At 42.1% G+C, this 13,321-nt stretch overlaps 4 protein-coding genes across 5 annotated transcripts in view; 2 read left to right on the top strand and 2 right to left on the bottom strand.

Annotated features, from left to right (window-relative positions):
• Positions 1 to 162: 162 nt before the first annotated feature.
• On the bottom strand, positions 163 to 2,202 carry LOC144073399 (tetraspanin-13-like). Its single transcript, XM_077599168.1, has 6 exons — positions 1,989 to 2,202; positions 971 to 1,138; positions 794 to 874; positions 602 to 715; positions 407 to 526; positions 163 to 310 (listed from the first exon to the last, which is right to left on the bottom strand). Exons 1-6 carry the CDS (start codon positions 2,049 to 2,051, stop codon positions 236 to 238), a joined length of 621 nt encoding a protein of 206 aa, XP_077455294.1. The 5' UTR covers positions 2,052 to 2,202; the 3' UTR covers positions 163 to 235.
• A 967-nt stretch (positions 2,203 to 3,169) lies between these two features.
• On the top strand, positions 3,170 to 8,622 carry LOC144073396 (C-type lectin domain family 4 member A-like). Its single transcript, XM_077599165.1, has 8 exons — positions 3,170 to 3,394; positions 4,142 to 4,204; positions 4,284 to 4,364; positions 5,182 to 5,307; positions 5,396 to 5,536; positions 6,359 to 6,528; positions 6,626 to 6,747; positions 6,816 to 8,622. Exons 1-8 carry the CDS (start codon positions 3,349 to 3,351, stop codon positions 6,973 to 6,975), a joined length of 909 nt encoding a protein of 302 aa, XP_077455291.1. The 5' UTR covers positions 3,170 to 3,348; the 3' UTR covers positions 6,976 to 8,622.
• Positions 7,130 to 10,733, bottom strand: gpatch4 (G patch domain containing 4). Its single transcript, XM_077599164.1, has 8 exons — positions 10,643 to 10,733; positions 10,330 to 10,408; positions 9,953 to 10,026; positions 9,261 to 9,353; positions 9,050 to 9,175; positions 8,865 to 8,977; positions 8,150 to 8,200; positions 7,130 to 8,061 (listed from the first exon to the last, which is right to left on the bottom strand). The coding sequence occupies exons 2-8, from the start codon at positions 10,406 to 10,408 to the stop codon at positions 7,620 to 7,622; spliced, it is 978 nt and encodes a 325-aa protein (XP_077455290.1). The 5' UTR covers positions 10,643 to 10,733; the 3' UTR covers positions 7,130 to 7,619.
• Positions 10,734 to 10,921: 188 nt separating this feature from the next.
• The window catches only part of pear1 (platelet endothelial aggregation receptor 1), a 33,059-nt gene continuing 30,659 nt past the window's right edge, over positions 10,922 to 13,321 (top strand). The window contains exons 1-2 of one of the 2 annotated variants that reach the window (XM_077599159.1): positions 10,922 to 11,055; positions 12,168 to 12,362. The gene's annotated coding sequence lies outside the window, so the exon portion shown is untranslated. Of the gene's footprint in view, positions 11,113 to 12,167; positions 12,363 to 13,321 lie in introns of both variants that reach the window. The other variant, XM_077599158.1, reaches the window with a different exon arrangement.

The raw sequence follows: 13,321 nt of genomic DNA, 5'->3' as shown, positions 1-13,321 counted from the left end.
CCTGCCTGCCTGCCTGCCTGCCTGCCTGCCTGCTGGGTGGCGACGCCCAAGTTAGGCACGGTCATTTTTAACTCCTGGATAACCGCCATTAAATGCTCAGGGAGGTTGTCTTTCTGCCCAGACAAACCAAAAATTAGAAGGAACATTGATGGAGACTTAGTATCATGGGTTTTCAGGCGAACAGTTTATTGGCGATATTGGAGAGCAAACGGGAGACCCGATTCCTTGCCGTCCATCAGAGAAACGCTCCGGGGGTGGATCGGGGGTCTTTCATGTTTCTGTAGTGACGGGCCAACCAAACGCCCACGATCTGCAGAGAAGCGTTAGAATCAAAGTCGACGATCGCCCCGAAGTGGCCAACCAAATACCAACGAGGAGTGGATTGGAATTGAAAAAAAAGGGAAACCTCGGTGAAGCTGAAGAAGAGCCCGATGCCCCCCACGAAGCGCAGGACTTGGCCGGCGTAGCGCTCGATGATTTCCGAGCACGTGGCGCACGTCGACGGCGGTTCCTGCGTGAAACACGTCTGGAAAAACACGGAAATTAGCACCATTCCGGGGGGCGGAATTATTTTTTGGAGTGATTTGACGGCGTCACTCACGGCGGGGCAGCTTCCGTTATAATCCACGCGGGTGAAGCCGCAACAGTTGAGCGTCTTCTCCACGTCCGTCTGCGTGGCCTCCGACTTGTTCCAGCCGGCCTCCAGCAGGGCGTTCTGCGCGAGGGGGGGTTGCGTACACACGACAGTTAGCTCAAGGCGGGACCGGATGATGGTTAGCTATCTTCTATTTACCCGCTGCTCCTGGTTGAGCGCCAAACAGGCGCAGGACACGGACAGCTGCACCACGAAGACCAGGAAGAGGACCATCATGTACTGACGTGCGCCGTCAAGGTTCACCGAAGCTTAACATTGGCTCAAATGAACGGGCTAAAAGGTCAAAGGTGCTCTGCTTTTAGACCCAAAAGATACAAAGAAGAGCAACACCTGGTGGTGTCGGAGGGCGCCGCAGAGCCCCACCCAGGCCACCAGGAGCAGGAAGACGGCCACGCCGATGACGCCGGCCACCACCCCGATGCTGGACACCAGGCCGAACCATTTGCCCCACGCCGCCGCGCCCACCAGCAGCAGACTCACCAACTGTCAAATAGAGCAAACGGAACGCGGCGATGCCCGTTCAACATTGACGGCCGTAGACGTCCAATCCAAACGAAGGCCCAGGGAACAAATATTCATTTGCTGCCACTTCAAAGGGATTGCACAATTACTAGTGAACAATAATTGATGGGAGGGTGCATCTTGGCCAGATGATAATAATAATAATTGGATATAGGCCCTGTCGTCATCAACAACAAAAAAAACCTAATTGTCATCACACCCAGAAACTGCATATGACGAAATTGGTAGTGCTTCTCCATAAGGTGCGTTTTCTCGGCAAAAGACCTAAATAAGTGATAGTTACGGACTCGTAATTTGGCAAATTCATCAAAAAAATAATAACTCACTTGACGGCACGAGATGAAACTTTAGCAATCACGACCCATTTAAATGGATGTCTATCAGTGGCAATGGTTACATTTCAGTCACTTCATTGTTCATTTTTTGGGTACTTACAGGTCACTTCCTGTTGACGTTGGGCGACTTCCTTCACCTTGGTTGAAGTGAATTTGTTGAAAAATATTTTTTTAAAATGGTTTTGCCAAGTATGGTTAGCAAGATTCCATCGTATTAATGGTAAATAGACTACAAAATAATATGCTAGCCGGCTAACCATTTAAAAGGGGGCTTCATGAACATATTACTCCATTTTTTCTCTCTCTCCCTCGTTTAACATGAAAATTCAAATTAACTTGAAATCAAGAAGTCAATAGTAAAACTCGTGAACTATCTTCCGATACGCAAACGACGTCATAGGCAAGAAAAAAATCATTTGAATAGGCGAAAAACAGAAAAACAGGGATTAGGCGTTTCAAAATAAAAGGCAACTCACCACGTAGAGTATATTGAGTGCGCAAAGGGAGTTTCGAGTGCAAACAAAGCCCCCGCAAAGCATTTTAGCGTCTCTTTTTCTCCTTTTCCTCGTCTTCTTCTTCCAGCGGCAGTGACTTTGTGGTTTTTGTTGTTGTTTTTTTAATTCCTGTAATGGTGCGCAGGTGTTTGACTAGTGACACATGCGCACTTCACTTCCGCCTTACCTTCCAAACTCGCTCCTCCTATAAAGCACCCCTCAGTGATGTGTTGATAAGTTTTTTTTCTTTTAAACCACTCTAATATCTGCCTTTTTGAAATCCAACTTGGATTATACGATGATTTTATTAGCAGATATTAAAAAAACTAAACTGATAAGGATATATGTCCCCAATGGAGAACGTTGTACGTACTAATTAGAGAGAGCGACCGTATTTTGTCCCTTGTTTAGTGCCGTAGTTTTCTTTTTCTCAAGCACCTGTTTGTGACTTCCGGTGTTATTGTTTGAATATTCCCATTCAATGCTGCCGTCCAGTTTTGTGCTTAAGGTAAACGAGTTACTACAATGTTTTTGTTGACTTTGAGCAAGTTTTTCTATTGGTAGTCGTGATTGTCAGTTATTTTTAGTCATTTTATTTCAACAGGTTGGGCAGGGAAGCATTTTTTTCATGTGAATATTATGATAAAGCCGTTGTATTTGAACGAGGAGTTGCTTGTGGCACAAATCTGAAACAGCCGTGTCCACCGGGCTCTTTATTTGTTTATTTATTTATTTATGTTCCGCGCACCGATAGATATAATTGCAGTCGTTTACTTTGTAAACGTGCTGTAATGAATAAGGACTGTAATTGTATATGTACGTGTCGATAATTGTCTGTTGTGATGATGAAGCAGAAGTTTGTAAACATGGCAATTTGAGTTTTAAAAAGAAGGGGACGCCTAGTGGCCAAAACTCACATGACACCCAAAATAGGTCTTTTTTTTCTTTTTGTATTTTGATTAACCGTAAAGCAGCAAAAACGAAACTTGTTGCAACACCAACCGGCACAAATGTAGTGATGTAGTAATGCTCATTTTAAGATTTATTTGCGTGTCGTCCTCTACCTTTTCCTGCACGATTTTTGTGTCAATGTACCAAAATGCCCCCCCCCCCCCCCCAAATCTCCAAATTAATGCTCTTTTTTGCATCACTTGAAAAAAGCAGAAGACTCCAAAAAAGGGAGAAAAAAAGAAGTGACGTTCTTACTCAATTACACTTGAGTTTCATTTGTGTTGGTCTCTCGGCGACTCAACTTGAAACGTTTTTTTCTGGATTAATACGATTTTTTTTTTTCATCTTATTTTGCCGGATTAGTCCGATTTTTCTTTGATTTTATTCAACGATGGCCGAAGAACTCAATTACGTGACCGTCAAGTTCAACTCCAACCGTGAGTCCCCAATTTAATCTTTGACATACTCTAGATCAGGGTTGGGCTAACTTTTCGGCCCGGGGGCCACATTGACTTTAAAAATTTGACAGGTGGGCGGGCCGGGTCAGCACAAGATACGATACATATAAAAAACTGCATCCGTTAACAGTACATATGAAACATAAACCGAAAAAAGGACTAAAGTATGAACATACTCGTCACTCATCTGGGATTTAATGGGGTGCTTTCTTGGTTTTCATCAGACTAAAGGTCTGTTCACACACACATGTAGCGCCAAATAACACCAGAATCCTCTGTGCCATCTTCTGGATGTTTGGAAATTTGCCTGCACTTCATGAAGCCTAAAACGCCGAGACTTTCAAGGAGTTGAATTTGTCACATTGGAGATCAATCCGTTCCAACGGCAACTCCTGTGGAACCCTTTGCGGGTCTTGTGAGAACACCAACATGACACCAGCTGTCAATTTTTCCAAAATCACAAAACTCACGGCAGAATTGCTCATGCAGGTCATCCAATAATTTCCTGTATTTTTTCACATGCGGGGGCCTCTTTTAAAGCAACCAGTGTGGGGAAATGAGCAAACGACTTGTCTGATATTTGCTTGAAAAATAAAACCAGCTTGGTTTTGAAGGCGGAAGGTTTGCTTGATCAAACTGGATCGGACGTCTATTGCCGTCAATGGCAGTCAATGAGTTAAGACTTTAAAATACCGCTGTAAATCCTCTTTGTTTTCTTCTTCTCAGAGCCACGAAGAGAAGTCGAGATCTACGACAACGTGAGGAGCGAGCGGGCCACGTGGAGCCCAGGTTGTCCGCGCCATTGACGTCCTTGACGGCATAAACTTTCGACAAAAACTCAATCTGAATCCTTGTTAACTCTTTGCAGAGAAACGGGGCGAGGCGGAGAACATCTACGATGACGTCAGCGGCAAGGAGACGCCCGCCCACCCGACGCCCGTCTTACAAGGTTCTCAAATTTTCAAATATAGAGAAGATAAAGAGCAATACATTAAAAAAAATCTAAAAATGGATTGAAAAAAGATTTAAATCACCTTTAAAAAGTTGCCATCAATAAAAATAATCGAAAAATGGATTTCAAAAATATTTAAATCACCTTTAAAAAGTTGCAATCAATAAAAAAATCTAAAAATTGATTGAAAAAAGATTTAAATCACCTTTAAAAAGTTGCCATCAATAAAAATAAATAAAAAAATGGATTAAAAAATATTGAAATCACCTTTAAAAAGTTGCAATACATTAAAAAAAAATCTAAAAATGGATTGAAAAAAGATTTAAATCACCTTAAAAAAGTTGCCATCAATAAAAAAAATCGAAAAATGGATTGAAAAAATATTTAAATCACCTTTGAAAAGTTGCAATCAATACAAAAATCTAAAAATGGATTGAAAAAGATTTAAATCACCTTTAAAAAATTGCAATAAATAAAAAAAAAATCGATAAATGGATAACATTTTTTTAATCACCTTTAAAAAGTTGCAATCAATAAAAAATCATCCAAAAATAGATTTAAAAAGAATTAAATCACCTTCAAGTTGCATAAATGGATGAAAAAAACAGACAATCCATATTCATGAAGATTGACAGAAATCAAATAACTATATATGTTGAAAAAAAAGGATATAAGACGGAAACGGAAATGAAATGGTGAATAAAATGGGGCAGATTGAACTTAAAAATGGCTAAGTTAAGCACATGAATGGCAAAGACAGCAAAAGGTCTTCTTTTGCTGGCACAAAAAGATGAAGGAAATATTTTGTCTTTAGGAAACGGCCTGGAAGCGTGGAGGCCGCCACGCAAATGGTGGAGGAGCGTCTCCACGGCGACGGTCGCCGTCCTGGCCTTGCTTTGCCTGCTCCTGGCGTTGGCCGTGTTAGTCTTCGCCCTGCGAGGTCAGTACTTGAAGCAGCGTCGTCTCATTGCAAAGCAGCGTCGGCCCGACCGTCCGACCGTCCGTCCGTCCGTCCCATCTGCCGACAGCAAAGGGCACGGAGGACGAGCTGGACGAGCTGCGACGGCGTTGGCGGACGCAGGGCGCCGAGCGGGAGCGCCTCAACCGGACGCTGGAGGCCGTCCTCGCCCAGGATGTCTTCCACGTGGAGGCCTACTGCCCGCAGAGAGGTAGGTGCCTGCCCTTCGTCACGTCACCCCCCCCCAAAAAATGAGTCCCTGTCCAAAAAAAAATGTCATCTTCTATTATCTCAAGTCAGTCGTCTCTTCCGCCATCTTTGAAATTAGACTCGTTTTCATCTTTTTCTTCTTCTTCTTCTTGATGCGCAAATGATTCTAAATTGCCAAAATGAGCCGCTTTGTTCTTCTAAATCACATGTGGCAAAGACGCGGGTGAGACCAAATATGCATTTCTCTCTCTCTCTCTTGTTTGCTATACACTAAGCCACGGTGTCAAAGTGACGGCCTGGGGGCCAAATGTGGCCCGCCGCATCATTTTGTGTGGCCCGGGAAAGTCAATGATGAGTGCCGACTTTCTGTTTGAGGATCAAATTAATATGAAGAGTATAGATATATATACATCAAATTTCCTGATTTCCCCCCTTTTTAAAATCAATAATTGTCATTTTTTAATCCATTTTTTCAGGGTTTTTTTTGTTCAAAAATCATTATATAAAAATTGGCCAAATGAGTCTTTTTCTACTTGTAACATTGGTCCTCTCCTCGCCTCTTCTTGTAAATGATGAGTTAAGATGAGTCTTGTTCATCTTCCAAGGCCCCAAATAAAAGGTCTCCGTCCGTCTCTTGGCGACCGCTCCAAATGATTGCTCTTCTACTTTGACGTGCCCAAAAGGAGTCTTCTTCCAAACGAGTGGTCCCCTCTCGTCAAATGTGTCCTCTTCTTGCTCTTCCACACGAGTGACTATCTTCTTCCAATCCATCTTCTCCCTTCTTGCTTCTTTTCTGCCACCCGCCCCGCCCCGTCCCGCCCAGTGCTGAGCCGGTGCACGGCGTGCCCGCGCGATTGGACGCTCTTCGGCTCCAAGTGTTACCTCTTCCTGCACCACAAGTACTCCTCCGACTGGAAGAATTGGACGCAGAGCGCCGACCACTGCGGCCGCATGAACGGAAGCCTGCTGACCGTCGGCGGCCGAGAAGAGCAGGTGGGTGGCGGGCCACAGAACTGGAATTGAGCCAGGAATTCCACCAAATTGGTCTTTCTTTTCTTTGTCTCATTTATTTCTCCCCCCCCCCCCCAAGGAATTTGTGACAAACAAGAGCTGCTACTACCGTGACGACAAGCACGGCTACTGGATGGGTCTCACCAAGGACATCGCCACCGACAAATGGGAGTGGCGCGGCGGACGCGCGCTCAATCAGACGTGAGGTCGCCGCCGCCGCCGCCGTCGTCGTCATCTGGCCAACGCCGAGCCGTTTGTTTGACCTTCAGCTTCTGGCGAAGCGAAAGCATCTACCGCAGCACCCGCTGCGCCTTGTTGTCCAAGTCCAGTACGTCGGAGTCGCTGGACAACTGGAGCCAAGCCTACTGCGATATGAAAAACCGATACATTTGCCAAATGCCCGCCGTCCTGGAATTCAAGCCGGAATAAATAAACAGCGCCACAGACCTATCCGTCCGTCTCGAGCGCCAGGTGAGGCCGCCGACGATCGTCCCGTTTAAAAAAAGATGGCGCCGTTTAAGCGACTAGCTCCGTCTAGTGTCAAAGCTAAAAAGTGCAATGTAGGGTGAACTGAAGCTTCTTGTGCAGGTCATATTTTTTATTTTTTGCTGCAGGACAATCAAAAACGGACATTTGGTTAGTTGAGGACTCCCCGATGGACCCATTTTTTTGTAGATTTATCTTTTGATAGTAAAAACCAGATAGAAGACGAGTTTAAAAAAAGGCAGGGTGGTTTTTTGGGGGGGGAACTTCCTCTATTTCTTTGTTTCTGAGAAGTGCCCTTGCACAATTTGCATTTGGGACGTTGCTTTATATTTCACAACATGCCAGTTCACTAAAAATGGCTTGATAAAACAAGATTGGGATTGATGGAATGGATGATTTGCTCATTTTCACAATGCTGTTCATCCATTCAAATGAAACATCAAAGTTAACAGCTATAAAAAAAAAAACTGAATTTGACACGTTTTTCAGCAATTTGCATTTTTGCGCTTGATTTTTTTACTGTTCAAATCTGAAACCTGAAGTGAATATCCAGTCCGAGTTTTTTTTCTGGTGATTGGTCACCCATCTCACAAGTCTGTCAAGTCATTAGCCTGAAATTGTTTTTTCTTCTTCTTCTTCTTCTTTTTCTTTGCTGTTTTTGGATCACTGTGGCCATCTTGGATGTCTCTTTTGCTCTTCTTTTGGACTTTTTCAGAAACAATCAGCTGGGATTCCCCGCCATGGCTCTGCTCTTCTTCTTCTTCTTCTTCTTCTATTTCACCGCTACGTTCCTTCTTCTTTTTTCGTTTTGGGCCGGGGCGTGCGGCTTCCTTCTCTTGCCGCCTCCTTTCCCTTTTCTCAATTTTGAGGTCGGCGTCCCGGACGTTCGGGCTGCCCTCTTCAGTCTTGTTCCACGTCTGTTTTTCAGGCCGGTCTTCAGTCTGGTTGGCGTACTTGGCCATGAATTGGGCTTCTTGCTGTTCCAGCCGGGCCAGCTTGGCGCTCATGTTCACGCCGTGTCTGGCTCCCCTTAAACATTAAAAAAAAAAAAAAAAGAGGACATAATTGGGGGAAAAGTACTTGCCATGGGGAAGAAAAAAAAGAAGAAGGGACTAACTTGTGGGCAGTGCGTCCTCCGCAAACCTTCATCAGGTCCAAATCAGACAGCCTAGAAGAAATTAGACATTAGACACTTTTTCTTCACCAAAAAAACAGTATACTGTATTTTCACGACTATAAGGCGCACATAAAAGTCTAAAATGTTCTCCAAAATAGACAGGGCGCCTTATAATCCAGTGCGCTTTATATATGGACCAATACTAAAATTGTTATCACGATAAAATCAAATAAATCAGTTGATAGGACAACTACGGAAACCAGCCCCCGACTCTACTATTTTCCCCTAGATCAGTGGTTCCCAAACTATCTTACCTGACGCCCCCCTTCTTGCAAAAAATATATTTTTTTATTTACAATTTTTTTCATTGCACAACGTACATACAAAAAGTGTACTATATTTTAGATACGATTTTCATTTTATTTCTAGTCCATTATGTTGTCTTTCAAAATAAATGTTTTTAATGTTGGGTATTTTTGGTGTTCCTTAATATTTTCAAATCTATCAAATGTTTTTGAGGGGGAAAAAAGGATATTTTACCAGTACTTTTTTAAATAGTTCAAGAGTACGTTTCACAAAATACTTGAATGTCTTTATATTTATTGGAACTTTTATGTCATTAATTATATTAGTGAACCTTTTTCTTTTTGCGTATTCAAAACACTTTTTATGTGATGAAATGACTTTAAAATCAACATCTTTATAGTGTTCTCACTTAGTCGTGGAGGACAAATCCAGTTTCTGGTCGTCCTCGGAGTCCGAGCTGCTGCCGCCGTCGTCGCCGCTCGCCGATTCTGGGCACTCGCGACCAGACAGCAACGTGGCCGACTGGACGCAACAAAGACGTCCGGTCGGTGCGTCTCAACCACTCACCAAGGGTTTTTAATTATTTTTCTTTACCTTGACGAAGCAGCCGTAAAGTTTGCCTTTGGCTAGCGCGGCCTTGCGAGGTTTCTTGTTGGAAATCTGCCCGCTGTCGTCGCCGTCGTCCGCCGCCGCCGCCGTCTTCTTTAGCGAAATGCCGTCCTGGATGGAGTAAAAGATGAGAACGGAGCATGACTATATCCATCCTTTGGGAAAAGATGTCACGGAGTCAAAGGTGAAGGCAAACCTGATTGGTCTCCACTTGCAAGCTGGACGAGGCTTGATTGAAGACGTGATCCCACCACTGGAAGGTAAACTGCTCTCCTTCTCTGTGGCCCACCTTTTGTGTGAAATTTGTAGGAGTTATTGACTCAGAAATGCAAGAAAAATACCATCAAACTGGCTTTCTGGATAGATTATTTGGTGAAACAACCTATAGTCCGCAAAATGCAGCACAGACGCTCCCCTACTTACGAACATTCGAGTTGCGAACAACGGTACATACCAACATGTCCGCGCATATGGCGTATGTCGAAAAATGTTCGGAAAGAGATGCTGTAAGTTAGATTTTGTATGGTGTGCCTTTTTCCGAGTAGTGCTTCTTTCCGCCGCTTAAACATACTTATATAAACCTTCAATATACTTATATAGGCCTTAAACATAAATTATAATACAAAATATAGCACTGAAGCAACTTACGAACAAATTCACCTAACGAACAATCGCTCGGAACCTAACTCGTTCGTAAGTAGGGGAGCGTCTGTATATATTATATTCCACAGTTGTTTTCCAACGCACTTGCCGAATGCAAGATTAGTGGGGAAAAATGATACTGCGTAGAGAAAAAATGGACTTTTTAAAATGTATTCATTGGTTTTTAAGTCTTAACTCTGATGGAATGATCACATGACACCAAGACATCACCAAATGAATCCTCACCCCGCCTTTGTTGCATTTGACTTTGACCTTGATGGGTTTGGATATGCCATTTTCCTCCCGACCCAGTCCTTTGCCTAAAAAATAAAAAAAACACTCATTCACTGACATTGACAACGGTAGACGTCCAATATATTTAAACTGGGCAGGTTGGTGTTTTCTTTCTATCTGAATGCTTCATTGTAGACATTTGCTAGAAGAAACAAATACAATTCAGGAAAAAAAACTTAAGATAACAGTAGTCAAGACTTAACTCGACTTTTTTGAAGTAGCAATATGGCAAAATTACAGTGTAAGTGATTTTTAAAAAGGCGAATGTGGTTCGTCTATCACTGTCAATAGCCGCCAGTGGATGTGATGGGATAATAAAAACATCTGACCATCTTTCCAGCCGTGACGTCTCATCTGCTCCTCAGCAAACCTCAAGCCGCGGCCCTGTACTTCGCCGGCGTCCGCCATCTAAATGTGGTAAATAAATGCAATTCAAGTGGAGTTGGGACACAATTTGAATGTTATTTTTCACTGCAAGTCGACCGGAAAAGTACGGAAATAAACGCCAACGCCTCGTGACAATAATACGTTGGTAATTTTTTTCATATCGATGTTTCACTAACAGGTATTTGTGTCGGGTTTTAATCCGCAAACATATTGCTGCCTCATTCATTCCGAGATAAATAATAACAAAATAGGAACCTTCAGAGAGGTATGACACGCGGATTCAACAGGAGGCTGCCATGACACCGGAAGTGCGTCATTTTCAGTCGCGTATTTTTCCGCCTTATCTTTCGTACATAAACGAAAAATTGTTTTAAATTTCGCTTTTTACACTTAGTTAAGATATAGCTATCATGTTCTAACTCTAATGTAATCAGTATGACATAATAACTAGTTAAGCTTGAACTCCTTATTTTTATTTAAATGGCATTATCGTCATAGTTTTTGGAACAGCAATATGTTTCATTCTCATTTAATGACATGTAGGTTACCTCAAATTTTATATCAGAATAGACGACTATGTATTTTTTTCACTTTATTTAAAAATTAACGTCTTTGAATTTGAAAAGTTTGATTTCCGTTTGCACCTGGTGACCGGAATGCTACTTCCGGTACGTTCGCCATTAATTCATTGTCACTCAAACTTCATGTTCCGAAAGAAATGCCCGGTATGTTTTCTCACCTAAATAAGCCAAACAAAAACTGAATTATTTGGGTTAACGTCTCTTTAAAGTTATAATCTTTAATGTTGTTTCAATAGTTTGTCCACGATGTTTAACGTTTTCGTCGAAAATTACACGACGTTTGGCTAGCTTGCTCTAGCTAGGTTTCAAAGCGTTTTTATTTCAAGACGTTAAAAGTGAACATTTTACTGAAATTGTTGTACAGTAAAGGTATTTTAGCTTTAACCTCCTAACACCCAGACCCTCGCATGTATTTTTTATTTTCTCTTTGATATGTCGGCTAATTGGGACCTGAAGAGTGTAAAAACAAAGATTTTTACATGACGTAGTTTCTGAGAAAATGATGTCATAAGTGGACGCCAGGCCCTTGTAGTCCAAAATGTAATACGTATTGTAGTCTTGTGATGGCCATACTAATATATGTACCCTAGGTGGCACTAAAAGTCATCAAACACGTTTAACTACGGTTACGTTAGCCTAATACGTAGTGATAACAATGCAGTAGCGTCTCGTGATCGCAATGACGTCAATAATCGTTCAAATCGAGAATGACCAAAAACTACTGGATTTCTTTATAGCTTGTTTTTATGGCATTTTTATTTATAACTATTGTAATGAAAGGATTTCCGTGGAATCCTGTTAAAAAGTCTTAAATGTATTAAAAACTAATTGGCGATGTAAAGTGTGTATATCTATTTTTATTCATTGTCATTGCATTCATTGAGTTAAAACTATTCACTTGCCCTGAAAAGGGTCTCAAGTGTAAAAAAAAAACAAATAGTTCAACTTAATCTTGATAAAAATGTCTTTACAAATGATTAAACTTTCCCTTATAAGCCTGAAATGTATTAAAGAAAATAATGAACGAACGCTGCATTGCGTTTATGACATTTTCCGATATTCTCAAAGTTCCTGATTATTTTGCAAAGTCGGCCTTGAAATTTGACCCCATATTGACATTCAATTCAGTTCTGAGCGCTCTCAGAAAGTCTCACTGTGGGAACATTGTTGTCATTCTTCCACTTTTCTATATTTGGCAGGACATCTTCATCTAGATGACAAGCGGGGAAAACAAGGCCACCAAAAATAAGCAGCGCGGCAGCTGCTCGCCAAGGTCGGCCGGCGTGTCGCCCCAAGATGGACGGACGGATGGACGGACGGCTGTCGTCCCCGGCCCGCGTGACGCCGCTCTCGCCGGGGATGATGCTCCCGACCGACGCACAGCTGACGCTCACGTAAGTGTTCAAGTCATGCGCTCTGGCGTCATTCGCTGGCAGTCATCCCCGCTGTCCAATTCCTTTGGCCTGGGAGGGGCTGGCGGTGTTGAAGATTAAAATGTGTTTTTGGAAAAAGTATGTGAAGGAAGCAAGGAAAGTCAGAACCTCCCTAAATCATAGATAGTACTGTATTTAAAGTACAGTTAAATTTAAAGGTAATAGAAAAAAAAAGTGAACATTGATAACCTCATTTTGGTTTATTGTTTGAAAATTTCTTAACATTAATCTATTTTTCTTGCTGTAAACAGCTTTCTGTGTATTTTGTTTCTTTTTTTACATTTAAATGTATTTTTGGTTGGCATTTTTATTTCTAACGTTCTGAATTTCCTTTTTAGATCATTTTCATGTTTTGTTTGTTTTTTTCTTAAATTTAGGGTTTTTCCTTTTTTGTGGTACTTTTTAACTGACAAATAATAAATGACAGGAATAATTTATAAATGTTAAATTCTTTTATTTTTGGTTCTCTTTTATCTATTCATTTTCTGAACCGGTTATCCTCGCAAGGGTCGCAGGGGGTGCTGGAGCATATGCCAGCCAACTACAGCCAATGGCAAGGCACAAGGAGACAAAAGACAACCAATCACAGCTAGGGTTTGGCAATTGGATTGGATAACTTTATTCATCCCGTATTCGGGAAATTTTATTGTGACAGTAGTAGCAGAGGGTGATTAGACAGAACAACAAAGCAAAAGCACAAAGTACAAAGCAAATCAAAGTAAATGGGATCATTAAGAATCACCAAATCAAATCATTAAGACAGAAAAGCAGCAAAAACACAAAACAAGCAAGAGTGGACAGAGCTACCGCCCCAATTTAGCATATACTTAGCTTAGCATGCATGTTTTGGGGACATGGGAGTAAACGGGAGCACCTGTTGAAAACCCACACAAGCCCAGGGAGAACATGCAAACACCACA

The sequence above is a fragment of the Stigmatopora argus genome, chromosome 4, assembly GCF_051989625.1.
Source record: "Stigmatopora argus isolate UIUO_Sarg chromosome 4, RoL_Sarg_1.0, whole genome shotgun sequence".
In the NCBI taxonomy this organism is placed as follows: Eukaryota; Metazoa; Chordata; class Actinopteri; order Syngnathiformes; family Syngnathidae; genus Stigmatopora; species Stigmatopora argus.
This window is presented reverse-complemented; position numbering and strand designations above follow the sequence as displayed.

Excerpts from the sequence above, each read along its gene's own strand:
- LOC144073399 (XM_077599168.1), bottom strand. The coding sequence starts at position 2,051 with ATGCTTTGCGGGGGCTTTGTTTGCACTCGAAACTCCCTTTGCGCACTC. Across the intron at positions 716-793 it reads CGCTCAACCAGGAGCAGCGG|AACGCCCTGCTGGAGGCCGG; the intron begins GTAAATAGAAGA and ends CCCCTCGCGCAG. Across the intron at positions 311-406 it reads TCTTCTTCAGCTTCACCGAG|ATCGTGGGCGTTTGGTTGGC; the intron begins GTTTCCCTTTTT and ends GCTTCTCTGCAG.
- LOC144073396 (XM_077599165.1), top strand. The coding sequence starts at position 3,349 with ATGGCCGAAGAACTCAATTACGTGACCGTCAAGTTCAACTCCAACC. Across the intron at positions 6,529-6,625 it reads TCGGCGGCCGAGAAGAGCAG|GAATTTGTGACAAACAAGAG; the intron begins GTGGGTGGCGGG and ends CCCCCCCCCAAG. Across the intron at positions 6,748-6,815 it reads GGACGCGCGCTCAATCAGAC|CTTCTGGCGAAGCGAAAGCA; the intron begins GTGAGGTCGCCG and ends TTTGACCTTCAG.
- gpatch4 (XM_077599164.1), bottom strand. The coding sequence starts at position 10,408 with ATGGCGGACGCCGGCGAAGTACAGGGCCGCGGCTTGAGGTTTGCTGAG. Across the intron at positions 9,354-9,952 it reads TCAAATGCAACAAAGGCGGG|GTGGGCCACAGAGAAGGAGA; the intron begins GTGAGGATTCAT and ends TTCACACAAAAG. Across the intron at positions 8,201-8,864 it reads GATTTGTCCTCCACGACTAA|GCTGTCTGATTTGGACCTGA; the intron begins GTGAGAACACTA and ends AATTTCTTCTAG.